Source organism: Acinonyx jubatus, chromosome A2 (genome assembly GCF_027475565.1).
Source record: "Acinonyx jubatus isolate Ajub_Pintada_27869175 chromosome A2, VMU_Ajub_asm_v1.0, whole genome shotgun sequence".
NCBI lineage: Eukaryota > Metazoa > Chordata > Mammalia > Carnivora > Felidae > Acinonyx > Acinonyx jubatus.
In genome coordinates, this window is record NC_069383.1 from 149,896,752 (window position 1) to 149,911,745 (window position 14,994).

At 51.2% G+C, this 14,994-nt stretch overlaps 1 protein-coding gene across 2 annotated transcripts; it reads right to left on the reverse strand.

The window, feature by feature from the left end:
* Positions 1 to 759: 759 nt before the first annotated feature.
* On the reverse strand, positions 760 to 7,456 carry RTP3 (receptor transporter protein 3). Of its 2 annotated transcripts, XM_015065676.3 has the most exons (3): positions 7,050 to 7,456; positions 4,990 to 5,197; positions 760 to 2,234 (listed from the first exon to the last, which is right to left on the reverse strand). In XM_015065676.3, exons 2-3 carry the CDS (start codon positions 5,142 to 5,144, stop codon positions 1,502 to 1,504), a joined length of 888 nt encoding a protein of 295 aa, XP_014921162.2. In that variant the 5' UTR covers positions 5,145 to 5,197; positions 7,050 to 7,456; the 3' UTR covers positions 760 to 1,501. The 2 variants fall into 2 exon arrangements, with proteins under 2 accessions (XP_014921162.2, XP_014921161.2); XM_015065675.3 differs by lacking the exon at positions 7,050 to 7,456 and having other exon boundaries at positions 4,990 to 6,029.
* Between the last annotated feature and the right edge of the window lie 7,538 nt (positions 7,457 to 14,994).

Below are 14,994 nucleotides of genomic sequence, written 5' to 3' on the forward strand. Positions count from 1 at the left end.
GCCTGCTTCGGATTCTGTGTCTCCCTCCCTCTCTGCCCTTCCCCTGTTTACACATGCTCTCTCTCTCAAAAATAAAAAATAAACATTAAAAAAAACAATAAAAAATCTTTCCTTAAAAGAAAACTTCCATTGTAAAAAAAAAATTGCATTTTCTAGAAATTTAGCACACCCATTGGTATAGCTATTATAAAGAAAACAACAACCCAGAAAATAAGGTGTTGGTGAGGATGTGGAGAAGTTGGAACCCTTGTCCCTGTTGGTGAGAGTGTAAAATGGTGGAATCACTAGGGAAAATAGCATGGCAATTCCTCAAACACTTAAAAATAGAATTACTGTATGTTCTACCATTTCCACTTCTGAGTGTGTATCCAAACGAGTTGAAAGGAGGGTCTCAAAGAGCTATTGATACACTTGCATTCTTAGCAGCACTACTTACAACAGCCGAGAGGTGGGAGCCACCCGGATTCTACAGATGGATAAACAGAATGCGGTATATACAAACCATGGAATATAATTCAGCCTTAGAAAGGAAGGAAATCCTTCCCATGCTACAACGTGGAGGAAACATGAGGATATTACGCTAAGTGAAATAAACCAGTGACAAGAAGACAAACGCTGTATGAGTCTGCCTATATAAGGTCCTCAGGGAAGTCACATTCACAGAGACAGAAAGAAGAATGGTGGTTAGCAAGGACTGAGGGAGGGAGAAAACGCGAGCTGTCGTCTAATGGGTACAGAGTTCTGAAAATGAAGAAGTCAGTGACAAGCTGAGCACGTGCTCCAAGTGGGTGTATATTTGTTTATTTACACATTGTGTCACAATACCGTTCTACTCATACATCAACATACATTATAAGCCACACAACAAGAAAAAGTAAAGGAGAAAGAAACAAAAAATGGAGTTTGAAGGTTCTATCCCCAACCTGGGTAGATGGTCCTACCTTGACCACACAGGTGGTCCTGCCTTGGTCCCCCCTGAGCTGTGTGGACCCTGCTGTGGAGACCACTGCTTTGAGACCCAGGTTTTCAGCCTAATGAAAACCACAGCAAGTGCCTCCACAGACTGATGTCACAGGGTCTGGGCAAGCTTCTCTGGTGAGAGGACCCACGGGTCTCCTGAGATTTCCAGATGGTTCTGTGGGCTATAATGGTTTCGGTCTACAGAGAATGAGCAGGATTTCAGTGTCTTTTAAATAACATTGAATGGAGGTGAAATTAACATGGAATTAACCGTTAAAGCTCACATGAAATCAACCATTTAAAAATGAACAATTCAATGGCCTTTACTGCATTCACAGTGCTGTACAACCACCTCCTCCATCTTGAGCCAAACATTTTCATCACCACTCACCACCTCCCCCCACCCAAAAAAAGCCCCCGTACAGATTAATCCCCTTCCCCACAGCCCCTGGCAGTCACCAATCTGCTCCCTGTCTCTGTATTTACCTATTCTGGAAATTTCTTATCCTTGGGATCATACTACATGACTTTGAACTTGGCGTCACGTTGAGATCCACTGAATAGTCTCTACGATAATCACCACCACGATGACTAGGACGAGGCAAAAACAGCAAACATTCCCATACCTGCACCTGGGATTCGGGGCTCTGTGGGAACAGAGTCCCTCACGCCAGCGGGTGACCTGAACTCGCCTCTCCACGTGGTGGTAGGTGTTTGCTCTCGGGCTCCAGTGGGTGGGGAGGCTGGCAGCCTGCGTGGGCCCTGCATATGAGGGTCTGGGTAAAGGCTTTCCCTTGTTGGCCTGGGTGTTCACCGCGTCCACTCTGGTGCCACTCCCTGCGTGAGAGGGCATGGGAATGATGGTCCCGAAGGTAGGTGAGCTTATGGAGGCAAGTGCCGGGGACACCGGTGCCTGCACGGCTGGACCCACCCCACTCTGAGCACAAAAGCCCTGTAGACATGCCTCACAGTTGTTACTGTCATGCAGCCCCTCCAGAGAGATTTCCTTGATCATAGGAAGCTCCTCCATCGACTTAAATCCTTCTCTGTAGCATTTCTTCAGAATTCGGAACACCAAGTTATTCAGGATCCTTGAGATGTTCTCTGTGGTGAACTCAGGAACCTCAAATGGAGACTGAAAACACTTCCGACATCTCTGGGCAAAGACCCTCATCTTCACCTTGCCCTGGGGTTCCCCCTTACTCTTGTGCATGTGGAAAAGGACATGAACTTGGGAAGAGGCCCAACGACGAGAGCACAGGGAGCACTGGAACCTGTGGAGACAGAAGATGAGGCCCTCAGCTTGGCCCAGGAAGGCTGAGTTGGGGGCTGGGCCAGAGGGAAGAAAGGGGACCCAACAACACACAGATGTGGTTTGACCGGGGCTGCGGTGAGTGGGGAAAGAACTCAGCGAGCCCCTCACTCCTGCCTCCATGGTGTTGCCAACATGCCCTGGGACCCACAGGTGTCTGTCATGAAAATAGCTAATCACAAGGTGTCTGCGCTGGAGGGGATTTTCTAAGTCCAACTCGATCACGCTGGAGATGAGGCACGTGTTGGAACTAATCGTGTGCAGAGACTCAGTGGGCGTAAGAAGCAGGACTAGACCTCCAGGCTCCTGGCCCCAAACCAAGGCTTCTTCAAATGTAGACAGAAGTGAGTCAAAAAGCTACAGGTGCAACAGCAGCCATTAAATCAGCCCCCAAGAACCCTGAACTAAAATCCACCAATGGTACAAATGGGTGTTGGTTCAGTGTTACCATCTGAAAGTTTATGCCTCCCCGCAATTCACATGCCGGAATCCTACCCTTCAAAGGTGATGGACGATGTTAGAAGGCCTTTGGGATGTGATTAGGTCATGGGGGGAGCCCATGCGAATGGGATTAGTGCTCTTATCAAAAAGATCCCGTAGAGCTCCCCAGCTCCTCCCACCACGTGAGGATACAACAGAAGTCTGCAACCCAGAAGAGGGCTCTCACCTGACCAGCTAGCACCCTGACCTTGGACTTCCGGCCCCTAGAACCATGAGCAATCATGTCTGTTGCATATAAGCTGCCCAGTCTGTTTCTTCTTTTTTTAATTTTTTTAATGTTTATTTATTTTTGAGAGACAGAGAGAGGCAGAGCGTGAGCAGGGGAGGGGCAGAGAGAGAGGGAGACACAGGATCTGAAGCAGGCTCCAGGCTCTGACCTGTCAGCACAGAGACCGACATGGGGCTCGAGCCCATGAACCAAGAGATCATGACCTGAGCCAGATGTTCAACTGACTGAGCCACCCAGGTGCCTCTGTTTTGCTCTGTTCTGTTTTTTTGTTTTTCTTTGTTTTTTTATAGCTGCCCAAACAGACTAAGGCAATAAGTCATAGCCCCACAGATCAGGGAGGGTCTAGTGTCCTAGGAAAAACATTGCTCTCTGCCCTGTTGCCCAGGGTCCCTGATCTGCCAGTATTACAGGGAGATCACAGTGTCCAGCTGTCTCTCCTTTTACGCCCCTCCAACCCAGTTGGGTTCTGTGTGTGCCTGGTCTCAGGGTACAAGAGAATGACACCTCATCTCCACAGGGAAGAGGGCAATTTCCTGAGCTCAGATATTTGGACACGCACAGCAGGAGAGATGGAGAGAGGGGAAGGAGGCAGGGAAGCACATGGCTGCCCCCACGATGGGCATCATGGGAGACACAGAAGCTGCAGGGTGGCAGGGCCGTCTCATGCTGATCAGCTTGCCTGTGTGCTCTCTCCTGCTTCGCAGCCCAGTTAGGTTGGGCAATGTGACCGGTTGCCCAATGGGAGGTGGGCAGTGACATGGGCTACTTCCAAATCTAGTGCAGAAGCTCTTGGAAAACGCTTCACTCTTCTTCCTCCGCCTTGGTGACCCTGGGACCATGTGTTAGGTCAAATCACCGACAGTTTGTGGTTCGGGGGGTGGGGGGTGGGGCGCTGGGCTCTGCTCTTCTGGCTGCTGTCCCTTGTCCCTCCCTCTGGGTCATGCTGCTCTGCTCATGTGCCAGCTCAGAGTTCAAGGAAAGAAAGGAAAGAAAGGAAAGAAGGAAGGAAGGAAGGAAGGAAGGAAGGAAGGAAGGAAGGAAGGAAGAAGAAATGAGCTGAGATTTTGCTCGGGTGCTCCTGGCTTGGGAAGCCGTGGGCCACCAGGAGAGGAGAGCTCTGTTTCCTCTGCCCAGACCCTGCCCCGGAGAGGAGGGCAGTGGGCAGGGACCGAGCCCCTGCCCCAGTCCTAGGAGAAAGTCCCGGGCTCCCACCCTCTGACAGGTGGGCAACCCCACCCACCTGACCCTTGGAGCTCTGCTTTCCCACCCGGATAAAAGGGTGGGGCTTTGGATGGACTCCTGAGGGTCTTAGTTTAGAAGGATCCATCAGCCTGGAGCAGAGGGGACAAGATGCATATTCCTCAGCTACCCCTATCCTCTGTCCTCTCCCAGAGGGGCTCCTCAGGCCTCTTCCTCCTAGGCTCCGTCGTGAGCCCCAGGTCCCCCGAGGCAGGGAGCGTATGCAGGGAACGTAGCTCTCTCAGTTTTCCTCACTGCTATCCCCTCCCCCGATTTCTCTGCATCAAGGCGTCTGCCTACACCAGTGCCCAGTCCTGCTACGGTGTGAGGTTCACTGTAGTAAGGAAAAAGCCTTCACCGAAGCTAAAGCTTCTTGGGTGATGGGCATCTTACTTCCTGTAGCGTTCAATTTGCAAGCACAGAATGGAATGAGAAAAGTAGCAAGTAGGGGCACCGGGGTGGCTCAGTGGGTTAAGCGTCCGACTTCGGCTCAGGTCGTGATCTAACGGGTCGTGTGTTCGAGCCCCGCGTCGGGCTCTGTGCTGACCGCTCAGAGCCTGGAGCCTGCTTTGGATTCTGTGTCTCCCTTTCTCTCTGCCCCTCCCCTGCTCTTACTCTGTCTCTGACTCTCTCTCTCAGAAATAAATAAACATTAAAAAAAATAAATAAGAAAGAAAAGTAGCAAGTATACACAGCAACGAATAAACAAGAATGTTCTGGAATACGTCCCCTCCCGTTCCCCACTCACCTGGCGAAGGCCCACTGCTGGTACTGTGACCACCCTGGCTGCAGGGTGTTGGGAAGAAGGTCTTTGTCTAGTGTCAAGGTCCATTTGTGCCATGGTTTCAGCTCCTGAATTAATTCCTGGAACACCTGCTTCCATACCTCCACGTCCTCACCCATCGCCGCTGCTGTGGAGAGCCGGGTGCGTCAGGATCTCCTGGACTCTCCTGGATCTGGAAGCAGGACATGAGGTTTCCAGCTTTACAGAGCAAGGGCTGGGGCCCACTCTCCCTTTGTGGACCTGAACTGGGCCCGTGGACCAGCTCTTTGCCTCAAGGTCAAAGGTCAGTCGAGTCTGGCTTCCAGTTCCGAGAACAGTGCTAGCCTCCACAGGGAATTTCGAAAGACGCGGCGTGCATGGTCTGGCCAACAAAATATTACCAAAGGCAAGGTCGGGACCCTGGGTTGGGAGAAGTGGACTCACTCTGGCTCTGAGCACCTGCCCCTTCATCTGGAATGGATAGAGGCTTCCCCGGGCTCTTTCTGGTTCTAGCACTTGAAAGTCCTTATCCGTTGGGCTGCTGTGCTCCCGACTGGGGAGGAGAGCCACAAAGAAGAGGGCCGTGGCCATCGTGTCCCTCCCTGGCTCCCTGCATCCTTGCTCTGTGCTCTTTGCTTCCATTCATAGGACCAGATTTCACGGCCCCCAAGCTGTCTAAGGAGACTCCTGAGGCTCGTCTTCCTCCCCATTAGAAAACAAAGCTGACACAAACAAAGCTGTGTGTCCAGATGAGGCTGCAAGGTCCCCAAGGGGGTGAGAGGCCAGGGGCCACACCCGACCCCACTTCCTGGAGGAGAGGCTTGAAAAGGAAGGACAGAGGAGCAGGGGGCAGGCAACGGCCCAGGGAGGGTGGGTGAGATTCTGGGGACGACCTCTTCCCCGGCCAGCCTGGTGTTGACCTGCGTCACTTTCTCCTTTCCAAAAGAAAAGCCCCGCCCTTGGCCATCCTCCAGCGTGGCCTCGGCCTCAGCCTCTCGCGGCACAAGAGCCTCTGTCCTGGTGTCCCCCCCAGGGGGGGGGACAGTCACTCCAGCTCCAGCCACTCTCCGCATTGCAGCTGGGGGAGGAGTGGAAGGCCCCACGCGCACAGCGCACTTCAGCATGGCCTCTGAAGCCCTCACAGGCCACCCTTGGCCCTGCCCAACCCATCCTCTCCCAAGCGCATATCCACCCCCACACCCTAAGCCACAGCCCCTCACTCCGTGCCACCCAGCCCCGCGTCCTGTGCTCACGTTCGCCCCACGCAGAGCACCTGCCTTCGCTGACGTGGCTCCTGCCCCAGGTCCAGTTCCAGGGCCTAATAGAGCATCCTCCGTGTTCCACGCCTCTTCCCTCCCCCCACCCCCAGGTCCCACACCAGAAATCTCACCCATGGATAGTTGTATAAATGCAGATGCTTTTCTGCATCACAGAGGTGATTCAGAGGGAGGTGGAGACCAGAGGGTACTGAGACAATGGCCTGTCTTAACTTTTGGGTCTGGTATGAGGTCTTGTGTGAAAATGTCATAGGTGGTTCTGTGTTGTTAAAACTACCCTTGAAAGCCAGTGTGCAAGGAGACCTTGAAGATCCCCAGATGGCTCGGTGTTTCTATGTCCTGTGAAGATTACCTTTGGCGTCTTGCTCTACTAAGAATATTCTATTTATGTATTTATTTTATTTTATTAAAAAAATTTTTTTAAATGTTCTTTTTATTTGTCCTGTTAGAGAGAGAGTGCAAGCAGGGGCAAGGCAGAGAGAGAAGGAGAGAGAGAGCCCCAAGCAGGCTCCTCACTGTCAGCGTTGAGCCCGATGCAGGACTCCTACTCCTGAATCATGAGATCATGACCTGAACCGAAGTCAGATGCTTAACCCACTGAGCTACCCAGCGCCCCATCAATAAGAACATTCTAACTGGAAAATTCTGAATTCTTAAATGATATAAGTATGTGAACACAGGCATTTAATGATGTGAGAAAGTTTGTCACATTTACGTTAACATAGGCTAAATGTCTTCCCTCTAACTATCGTGAGTAACGTCATTTACCTGATCTTCCAGAAAATTCTGGGTGTCTGGGACAGGAGCGGGGTGTCAAGGCCTAGGAAGAGGCACATAAACTGAGCAGGCCTGAAGACAGCCAGAGATTCACATTCCTTGGACCAGCCCCGAAGTTCTCATTGAACTGGTCTGGGCCTCAGATTTCTGAAAACTCCTCAAGCGATTCCAAGGCCTGGTTATGATGGAGACAGGGAGGCTGAAGGGAAAGACAACGCGGGCAGGTCCTGGCCAGCAATCGCAGACTCAGAGGCAGAGATTTTCCCCATCCCTGCGCCCCCGCCCAGTGCTGTGCCTGAATCAGCCAGGCCTAAGACTGCCTAAAACTGTCCTAAGACCGCCTGGTTGCATCCACCAGCGGGGTCGCTGGCAGTCTGAGCTGTGGGGAGGAGGCAGGGGTGGGGTGGGAGAGAGGAAGGGGAGGGAAGGAGGAAAAGGAAAGGTAGGAGGGGTGAGGCAGGAGGGGTTTGCTGAAGCCACTTTGGCAACCTCCTTCCTGGCCTCACTGCAGCTGGAGAGAAGATTTATAAAGCAGGTGAGGGGACAGGGGACAGAATCGCGCTGGTGGTCAGGTCTTTGGTCTGGGGCTCCGACAGGCTGTGTGACGGTGGACAAGTCACTTTGGGCTTTTATGAGGAAGGATACTAGGCATGCCTGGTGCAGAGAAGGGCCCAGAAGGCAGCCACCGCTGGTCCCTGAAGCTTTACAAAACCAATTCCCAGGACTTCGCTTGGGCCGGTGACTCTCATGGAAACCCCTCCACTCTGGAAACGGGGGTTTAAGTGTATAAACAGGAGCTCATCTCACTGACTCTGCCTGGCAAGGGTTCTGTCCCTCCCTTCCTCGTGGGCAATGGCTGGGGCGCGTCCCTCCTCACACCCAGCTTCTAACCCAGAGGCCGTTCTCCTCCCAAGGTCCCAAAGGTCAGGGACCCTTGCTGTCACTCTTTCTGACCGTCGGCTGGGCCCTGGCTCTGCTGCTGGGAGGGGGCCGCCATGTCGGAAAGCTTGGGATGTGCCCCGCTGACCTTGAACAAGACGACCCTCTGCCTTCTTGCTCCAGCTCTCGCGCTGAACACAAATGTCCTTTTCGTGGTCTACTAGTGCCATGTTTTCCAGAGTTTTGTGGTTTGGGGTTGGTGATTTCGTGGTTTGAAGTGGCCACGAGGCGTAGTGCCCAAGCTCTGTCTGGTGCCCCTAAGTTCAAGTGCACTAAGCGCGAGCAGGCTGGGATGCGCCTCACGGAGAGAATGTGCGTGTTAGATAAGCTCCATTCGGGCACGCGTTCTCGTGCCGACGGCCGCGAGTTCAGCGTCAATAAATTAACAATATTTGCTACCTAAGGTGTCTTTAGACAGAAGCAACATAAGGTTCTGTATTGAGCAGTTGAACACAACGGTACTAGACGCTGGCGGGAACCTAAGTCTGTATTTCCCCTGGGAGCGATGGTTCAGCATTTGCTATTCCAGTGTTTTGGGCACCTTTACGGACTATGACCGCAGCAAATCGCGACAAGGGCTGCATTTTCTTTGTCCACCCCGTGGTTTGTCTTCCCTCCCACCCTTCAACCGGGGGAGCTGCTTTGGGGAAACGAAATCACTTCCGAGCCTTGCCCTCCCCTGGTACCCAGCTTTTGTCCAGAAAGTTGCTGACGACGCGTGCAGTTAGCTCTAGTATTAGCCCCTGCCGGATCTCCAGGCCCTCTGCTGGCTCCTGTCCTGAGTCTGAGGCCCAGAGACCCAAGTGCCACTTTCTTACCAGCCAGGCTTCTGAACCGGTGGTTAACCGAAGGTGCACCCCTCGCTTTGGCTATAACTGATCGAATGCACCGGGAACTCTGAATCTAGCCGTTTCAGACTGCAATTTCTTTTTACTACAGTGTACCAAATTGCCTGGAATCTGGGGGGTGGTGGGGGGTAGTGGTGGTTTATATATTCCAGGAAAGCAAGTCCTCTCCATCCTCAGCTTAGGGCTTTCCAAGCCCTGTGCCAAAGGCCATCCGGCCACTTCTGGAGGTTCCTTGTATCATCATTTCCCCTGCGGTGCTCTCTGCTCTCTCCCCAAACAGCAGAGCGTTCTGTAACCTCTGCTCAATCCCCCAAGAAATCATCTATGTGGGGCGCCTGGGTGGCTCAGTCGGTGAAGCGTCCGACTTCGGCTCAGGTCGTGATCTCACAGTCCGTGAGTTCGAGCCCCACGCCGGGCTCTGTGCTGACAGCTCAGGGCCTGGCGCCTGCTTCGGATTCTGTGTCTCCCTCTCTCTCTGCCCCTCCCCTGCTTGCACTCTGCCTCTCTCTGTCTCTCATAAATAAACATTAAAAAAAAAAAAAGAAAGAAATCCTCTGTGTGATGTCACAAGGTGCCGACAGACACCCTAGGAGCCTCCCTCATTTGTCCACTATGTGGTAGATGAAAAGACACCAAGAGACGTCATTAGAGTGTTCCTCCGTTGTTCCAAATATATTAGTGTCAGTTTCTGTGTTCTAGACCCCACGGGTACAGTGGCAAAGAAAACTAAGACTGCCATCACAGAGACAGACAGTGAGCCAAATGTGCAAGGTCGTGTCAGGCAGCCGTGAGTGCTATGGAGGAAAACAGCAGGGTGAGGGGCTAGAAAGAGGAAGAGCGTGGACTGGGTGGCAGGAGGGATGGCTGCTCAAAGGGGGCAGTGCTAGAAGGCTGCCACGTGAGATGACATTTGAACCGAGACCTGTGGGAAGTGAAGGACTGGGCCAAGCATATATGTGGGGGAGGCACATTCAGATCAGAGGGGATAGCCAGTGTCAAGGCCCTGAGGTAGAAGTGAGCCTGGTGTGTCTGTGCAGGAGCAGGAAAACGAGCGTGGGCAGAATCAAGCGAGCAGACAAGGCGCACATGAGTTTGGAGACACAGCTGAGGGTAGCAGGGACTTGCAGGATTTTATTCCACGCGTGACGGGAGTCCACTGAAGAGTTTTGGGGAGGAGGGCGATAAGGCCTGACTTCCCGTGGCGATCTTTGCTGTCTGACCTGTGCACTCAGGCTCTCTGCTGTCTCCTCATTGAGCTGAGGACGGAATGGACTTGCCTAGTGGGTCAAGGACAAAGTAGGGAGACCCCCCCCCTTCCCAGGAAGCTGCCGCAGGGGGACAGGTGAGATGCCACAGAGATGTATACCAGAGTGGTCATGGGGGAGATGGCCAGAGGTCATGGTCATCCAGATGCATTTTGGATGTAGGACCTATAGGTATGTTGATGATTTGGATGTAGCATGTTAAGAGCACGATGAGTCTAGGATACTTTAAGCCTTTTGGCCTGAGCCAGAAATGAAAAATGAAATGGAAGTATCATTTGATGAGCTGCAGACATTGAAGGATTAAAACAGGATGGGCAGGGGAAAATCAGATGTTTGGTTTGGGGTATGCTAAGCTTGGGATGTATATTAAACACCCGGGTGGCAATAGTAAGCAGGAGGTTGGATATAGGAATCCCAGCTATACAAACTGAAGACTGAAGACTGAAGATACAAACGTGGGAGTCACTGAGATATAGACAGTCTTAAAGCCGTGGGAGTGGATGAGGTTATCTCTGCAGTGAGCGCTGACACAGAGAGACGAAGAGGTCACAGGGCTCGGTCCTGAGACACCCCGCGCCCCCCCCCCCCCGCCATTGCATAGAGCTGGGAAGAGGAGGATGATCCAAGAAATGAGATATAAAGTTTCTCAAGGAGGGTAGAGTGGGGGTTGAATTGTGTTCCCCCCCCCAAGTGTGAATACGACTGTATTTGGAAAAAGGGTCTTTGCAGATATAATTAGATTAAGTATCTTGAGATGAGATCTGTTTTATATGGTTTAAAGTTTCTTTGGATGGTACAACACGAGGACCTTCAGATGAAAGGCAGAATTTTTTGTGATTTACAGTTCAGAAGGCTGCCAGAGGGCTGCACCCCCGGGGGGGCAAGGTAACAATAAGCTGGAGCTGTAAGGGGCAGTTTGTATATGGCGAGCAGGGCGGGCTTAGCTAGGTTTCAGGGGCTCACTGTAGATTGGCCAACTTGAATAATTTCCTGGGCTCCTGGGCATACAGGCTGTCCCATGTTGTCTAGTACCTGTCCCCACTTCCCCCGGGCGTGTAGGTACTGCATTAGGATAAGTACAAAATGCTTTCAAGGGTGAGGCCCTTTTACAGCCCCAGCTTTTTAGTCAAAGTAAGTCTCTCTTCTCTTTCAAACCTGACCACTCTGGCTTCTGCGATCTCATTCCCCAAGGAAATTGCTAAGTCAAGTTTAAAATGACTTCCACTATTTTTCTTTGATTTTGCGCTGTCCCTGTGCTGAATGCAAGAGAGAAAATAAAACCAAAACAGACCTTTAAGAGACAATTTAGTTCCTCTAGAGATTGAGAAAAAACCCTCATCAGTCTCCTCATCCCTGTATTTCACTCTTGGGGCTTTTGAAAGTTCCATTTGAACCACTGGTTTTATTATTCAACAGAGAATTCATGACTTCAAGACAACAGGCTGACTTATCCGGTATAGCGTAAAAGTTTCCATTACTGATTACCTGTTCACTGACACAACTTCCCCAGCCCCCTGGGTTCACAGCCCGGGCCGGGGCTTAGGTAATGAACAGACCCGAACCAGCGTGAGACCATGTGACTTCAGAACCCTGGGCAGGGCCACAGGAATTGCTTCCTCCCCCCCCCCCCCCCCCAGGCAGAGGCCTCTCACGCTGGAACTGCTGGACAAGAAGGTGTACAGGCTATAGCTGGGGTACAGGGGTGCTTGAGGCCGCGAGGCCTCTGACTCGCACGGCTCCTGGCCTACGCTGGCCACAGGACGGGGACCCCCAGGGTGGGCAGTGGTCCTCGCTGCTCAGTCTCTTTGTCCCCTCCTGGAGCATCTTTGGGCTTCAAGTTTCTTATTTTTAAAATTCAAAACACACGTTTATTTCAGTTGTTAATGGCGAAAAACGGAGCCAAACACCAATAATAATAATTATTATTTTAAAAATATGTTGGTAGTAACAGGTCTCACCGCAGTTCCCTGCCCTCCTCCCCCCCCAGGCACCCACAAATAGTCTAGAGACAGGGCGGCCGCAGTGGAGCACCAGGCAGGCAGCAAGGCAGCCTTGGGCGCTGGTCCCGCCGATCCCAGGGGGGGCTGCCAGGTGAAACACAGGGTCGTCTGGATCTGAACTTCCAATTTCAATAACAACGAATGATATTCTTAGCGAATTTTACACTAAAGTTAGTTGATTCGCTGCTGGTCTGAAATTGGAATTTAAGTCGGGGGTCCTGGTGCTGGCTTTGGGCTGCTAAATGGGGCGACGGTAGTCGAGGGGCTTCGCGCCCCTCGCTGTCACCCTAGGAAAGATCCGGGTCCACCACTGGGGGCGGCAGCGGCGGCGGACGAGGGGGCGGGGCGTTCGCTAGGAGTCGCGCGAGAGGCGGAGGAGGCTGGGGGCGGGCCGGAAGTATGGAGGGGGCGCGGCCGGCGGGCCGGAAGTGTGCTGGGGCGCGCGCGGGGCCTGGCGGAGCGGGGGGCGGAGCGGGGGGCGGAGCGGGGGGCGGAGCGGGGGGCGGAGCGGGGGCGGTGTGTAGTAGCTGCTGGAGCGTGCTGCTTGGCCCTCTGAGCCAAGGACCCTCATTGGGGACCGACTCAGACAAGGGGAAAAGCCAGGACCCTTCCATTTGAACTGTACGCTGATGAGTTGAGGTCCAGAATCTACGTAAAGGAACAAAACACACGTAATATTTCAGATTATTCAAGTCTTAGGGTTTGTGCCCTCTCACCCCACAAAACAGACTTCAAGCCTCGCGGCGTTGGGAAGAAAAGGCAGCGTTCAGGTCCCCTGCAGGGGAGGGCTGGCGGGCCCTCCCCCGCGCCACCTGCGTCCCCACCGGTTACAGATTGAAGGGACTGAAGTTCTGGATTCACAGGCCCCCTTGATATTCATCCCACTCTCGCCGGAAGCGGAGCCTCACCTGTTGCAGTAACTTGTCCTGAAGTAGAACGGACATTCTGAAGATACGCATATTCCACAAAATAACACATTTTTTTCTCAGTAAATTTTTTAAATGAAAATCAGCACTATTAGGATTAAGCAAAGAGGATTTAACCATGTTCTTGGCTGGTTGAAGAGCGAATAAAACACTGCATAGAGAATGAAAGGTATTTTACGGTGTTTCATCCCCAGCTAGAGAACTGGGGACTGCCCACGGCTTCACCGCCACACCTCCCAGTTCACCTGCTGTTGGCTCCTGGAAAGCCAGTCCAGTTTAATCTCTGATATATTTCATTCATCCTACTTTAAATCTTTTTGAGCCCGCAGTCGCTGTTGTTGTCCTAAATACAGCTAGAATATCCCCGTTGTGACCATATTTTAAGAAAATAGGTGTGAGTACCCATCTTTAGGCCATTCATATCTGTCCATTGTGGCTTCTAAGATCTTGACTTTTATTTTTTTCAAAAGTGTTTTATGAAATAGAAGAATGGGTAAGACATATATATGAGCATAATGAGTAATTATAAAGCAAATACTTGTATAAATACCACCAAATTCAAAAAATAGAATATTACTCGAAATTGAGTTAGGAAGCCATGAAGGGAGCGCTCTCATGCACTACCACTCCTCATAGCTTACCTAGTTCCAGCAAGAGGAAGGAAGGTCCTCTTTCTGCCCAGAAATGGCAAGCATAGTCAATGAGAGGCCACCAGTGAACTTTAAAAAAAATGTTTCTTTATTTTTGAGAGAGAGAGAGAGAGAAAGAGCACCCAGAGGAAGGGGCAGAGAGAGAGGAGAGGGAATCCCAAGCAGGTTCCAGGCTCAGGACCGAGCCTGACCCGGGGCTCGATCCCATGACCCTGCCATCATGACCTGAGCAGAAATCAAGAGTCACAGGCTCAACCAACTGAGCCACCCAGGGGCCCTGTTTTGCTTCTGTTAATTAAATGAGGAGGCCATTAGACTGAGGTGGCTCAATGCTTTGGTAGCATATATTAGCAAACTGAAACCTAAGTCAGGGTCAATGCACTGGAATCTGAGAAAGTGAAACTTCAGAATTATGTAGCACAGCCAACCAGATTTTCCCAAATAAGGCCACTGCTTAAGCTATAGCCAATCAAATAATTCCTTTGCTTGGCTTCTCAGTCTTCTCTATAAAAACCTCCCCCCTAGCTCCTGTGGATGGAGCATACTTGTAGCCACTTTGCATCTGTGCGCTGCCTGATTGGAATTGGTATAGGCTGAAATAAATTCTTGAAAAATGTTAGTGTACCTCAGTTTATCTTTCAATGCTTCTTTTACAAAACAGTGTACTTGTGGGATTCATCCGTGCTGTTCCATTCCATTCTCAACCCTGTATATTCCATTGAATGAAAACGACAATATATTTATCCACACTACTGTTGTTGCCTGTGTGGTTTGTTTCCAGTTTTTGCTTATTATGAATAATGAGACTATCCGTATATTTAGACATATCTTTTTTGTGCCTTTTTATGCCTTTTTGGTGGGTATACAACGAAGAGTGGAAACCCTTGGCTATAAAGTATGCATATGTGAACCCTCAGTAGATACGACAGTTTTGGAAAGTTTATGAATATTTCAATTGTGTCAGTACTCACCAACACTTGATATTGTTATTATTAAAAAAGATTGTTTTTCACATTTATTTTATGAGAGACGGCGCGAGACAGAGAGTGAGTGGGGAAGGGGCAGAAAGAGAGGAGGGACACAGAATCTGAAGCAGGCTCCAGGCTCTGGGCTGTCAGCACAGAGCCCGGCGCAGGGCTTGGACTCACACATGTTGAGATCATGACCTGAGCCGAAGTTGGACGCTTAACTGACGGGGCCACCCAGGCGCCCCTGATATTGTTATTTTAAAATGTGACATTTCTAGCGGTTATGGAGAAATATCTCACTATGATTTAAATTTATGTTTGCCTGATTATTGTTGAAAAT

What these genes read in the sequence shown, in the direction of transcription:
- RTP3 (XM_015065676.3), bottom strand. Translation starts at nt 5,144, where the DNA reads ATGGGTGAGGACGTGGAGGTATGGAAGCAGGTGTTCCAGGAATTAATT. An exon ending in CAGCAGTGGGCCTTCGCCAG is followed by an intron (nt 2,235 to 4,989) that starts GTGAGTGGGGAA and finishes CTGTCTCCACAG; the next exon opens with GTTCCAGTGCTCCCTGTGCT.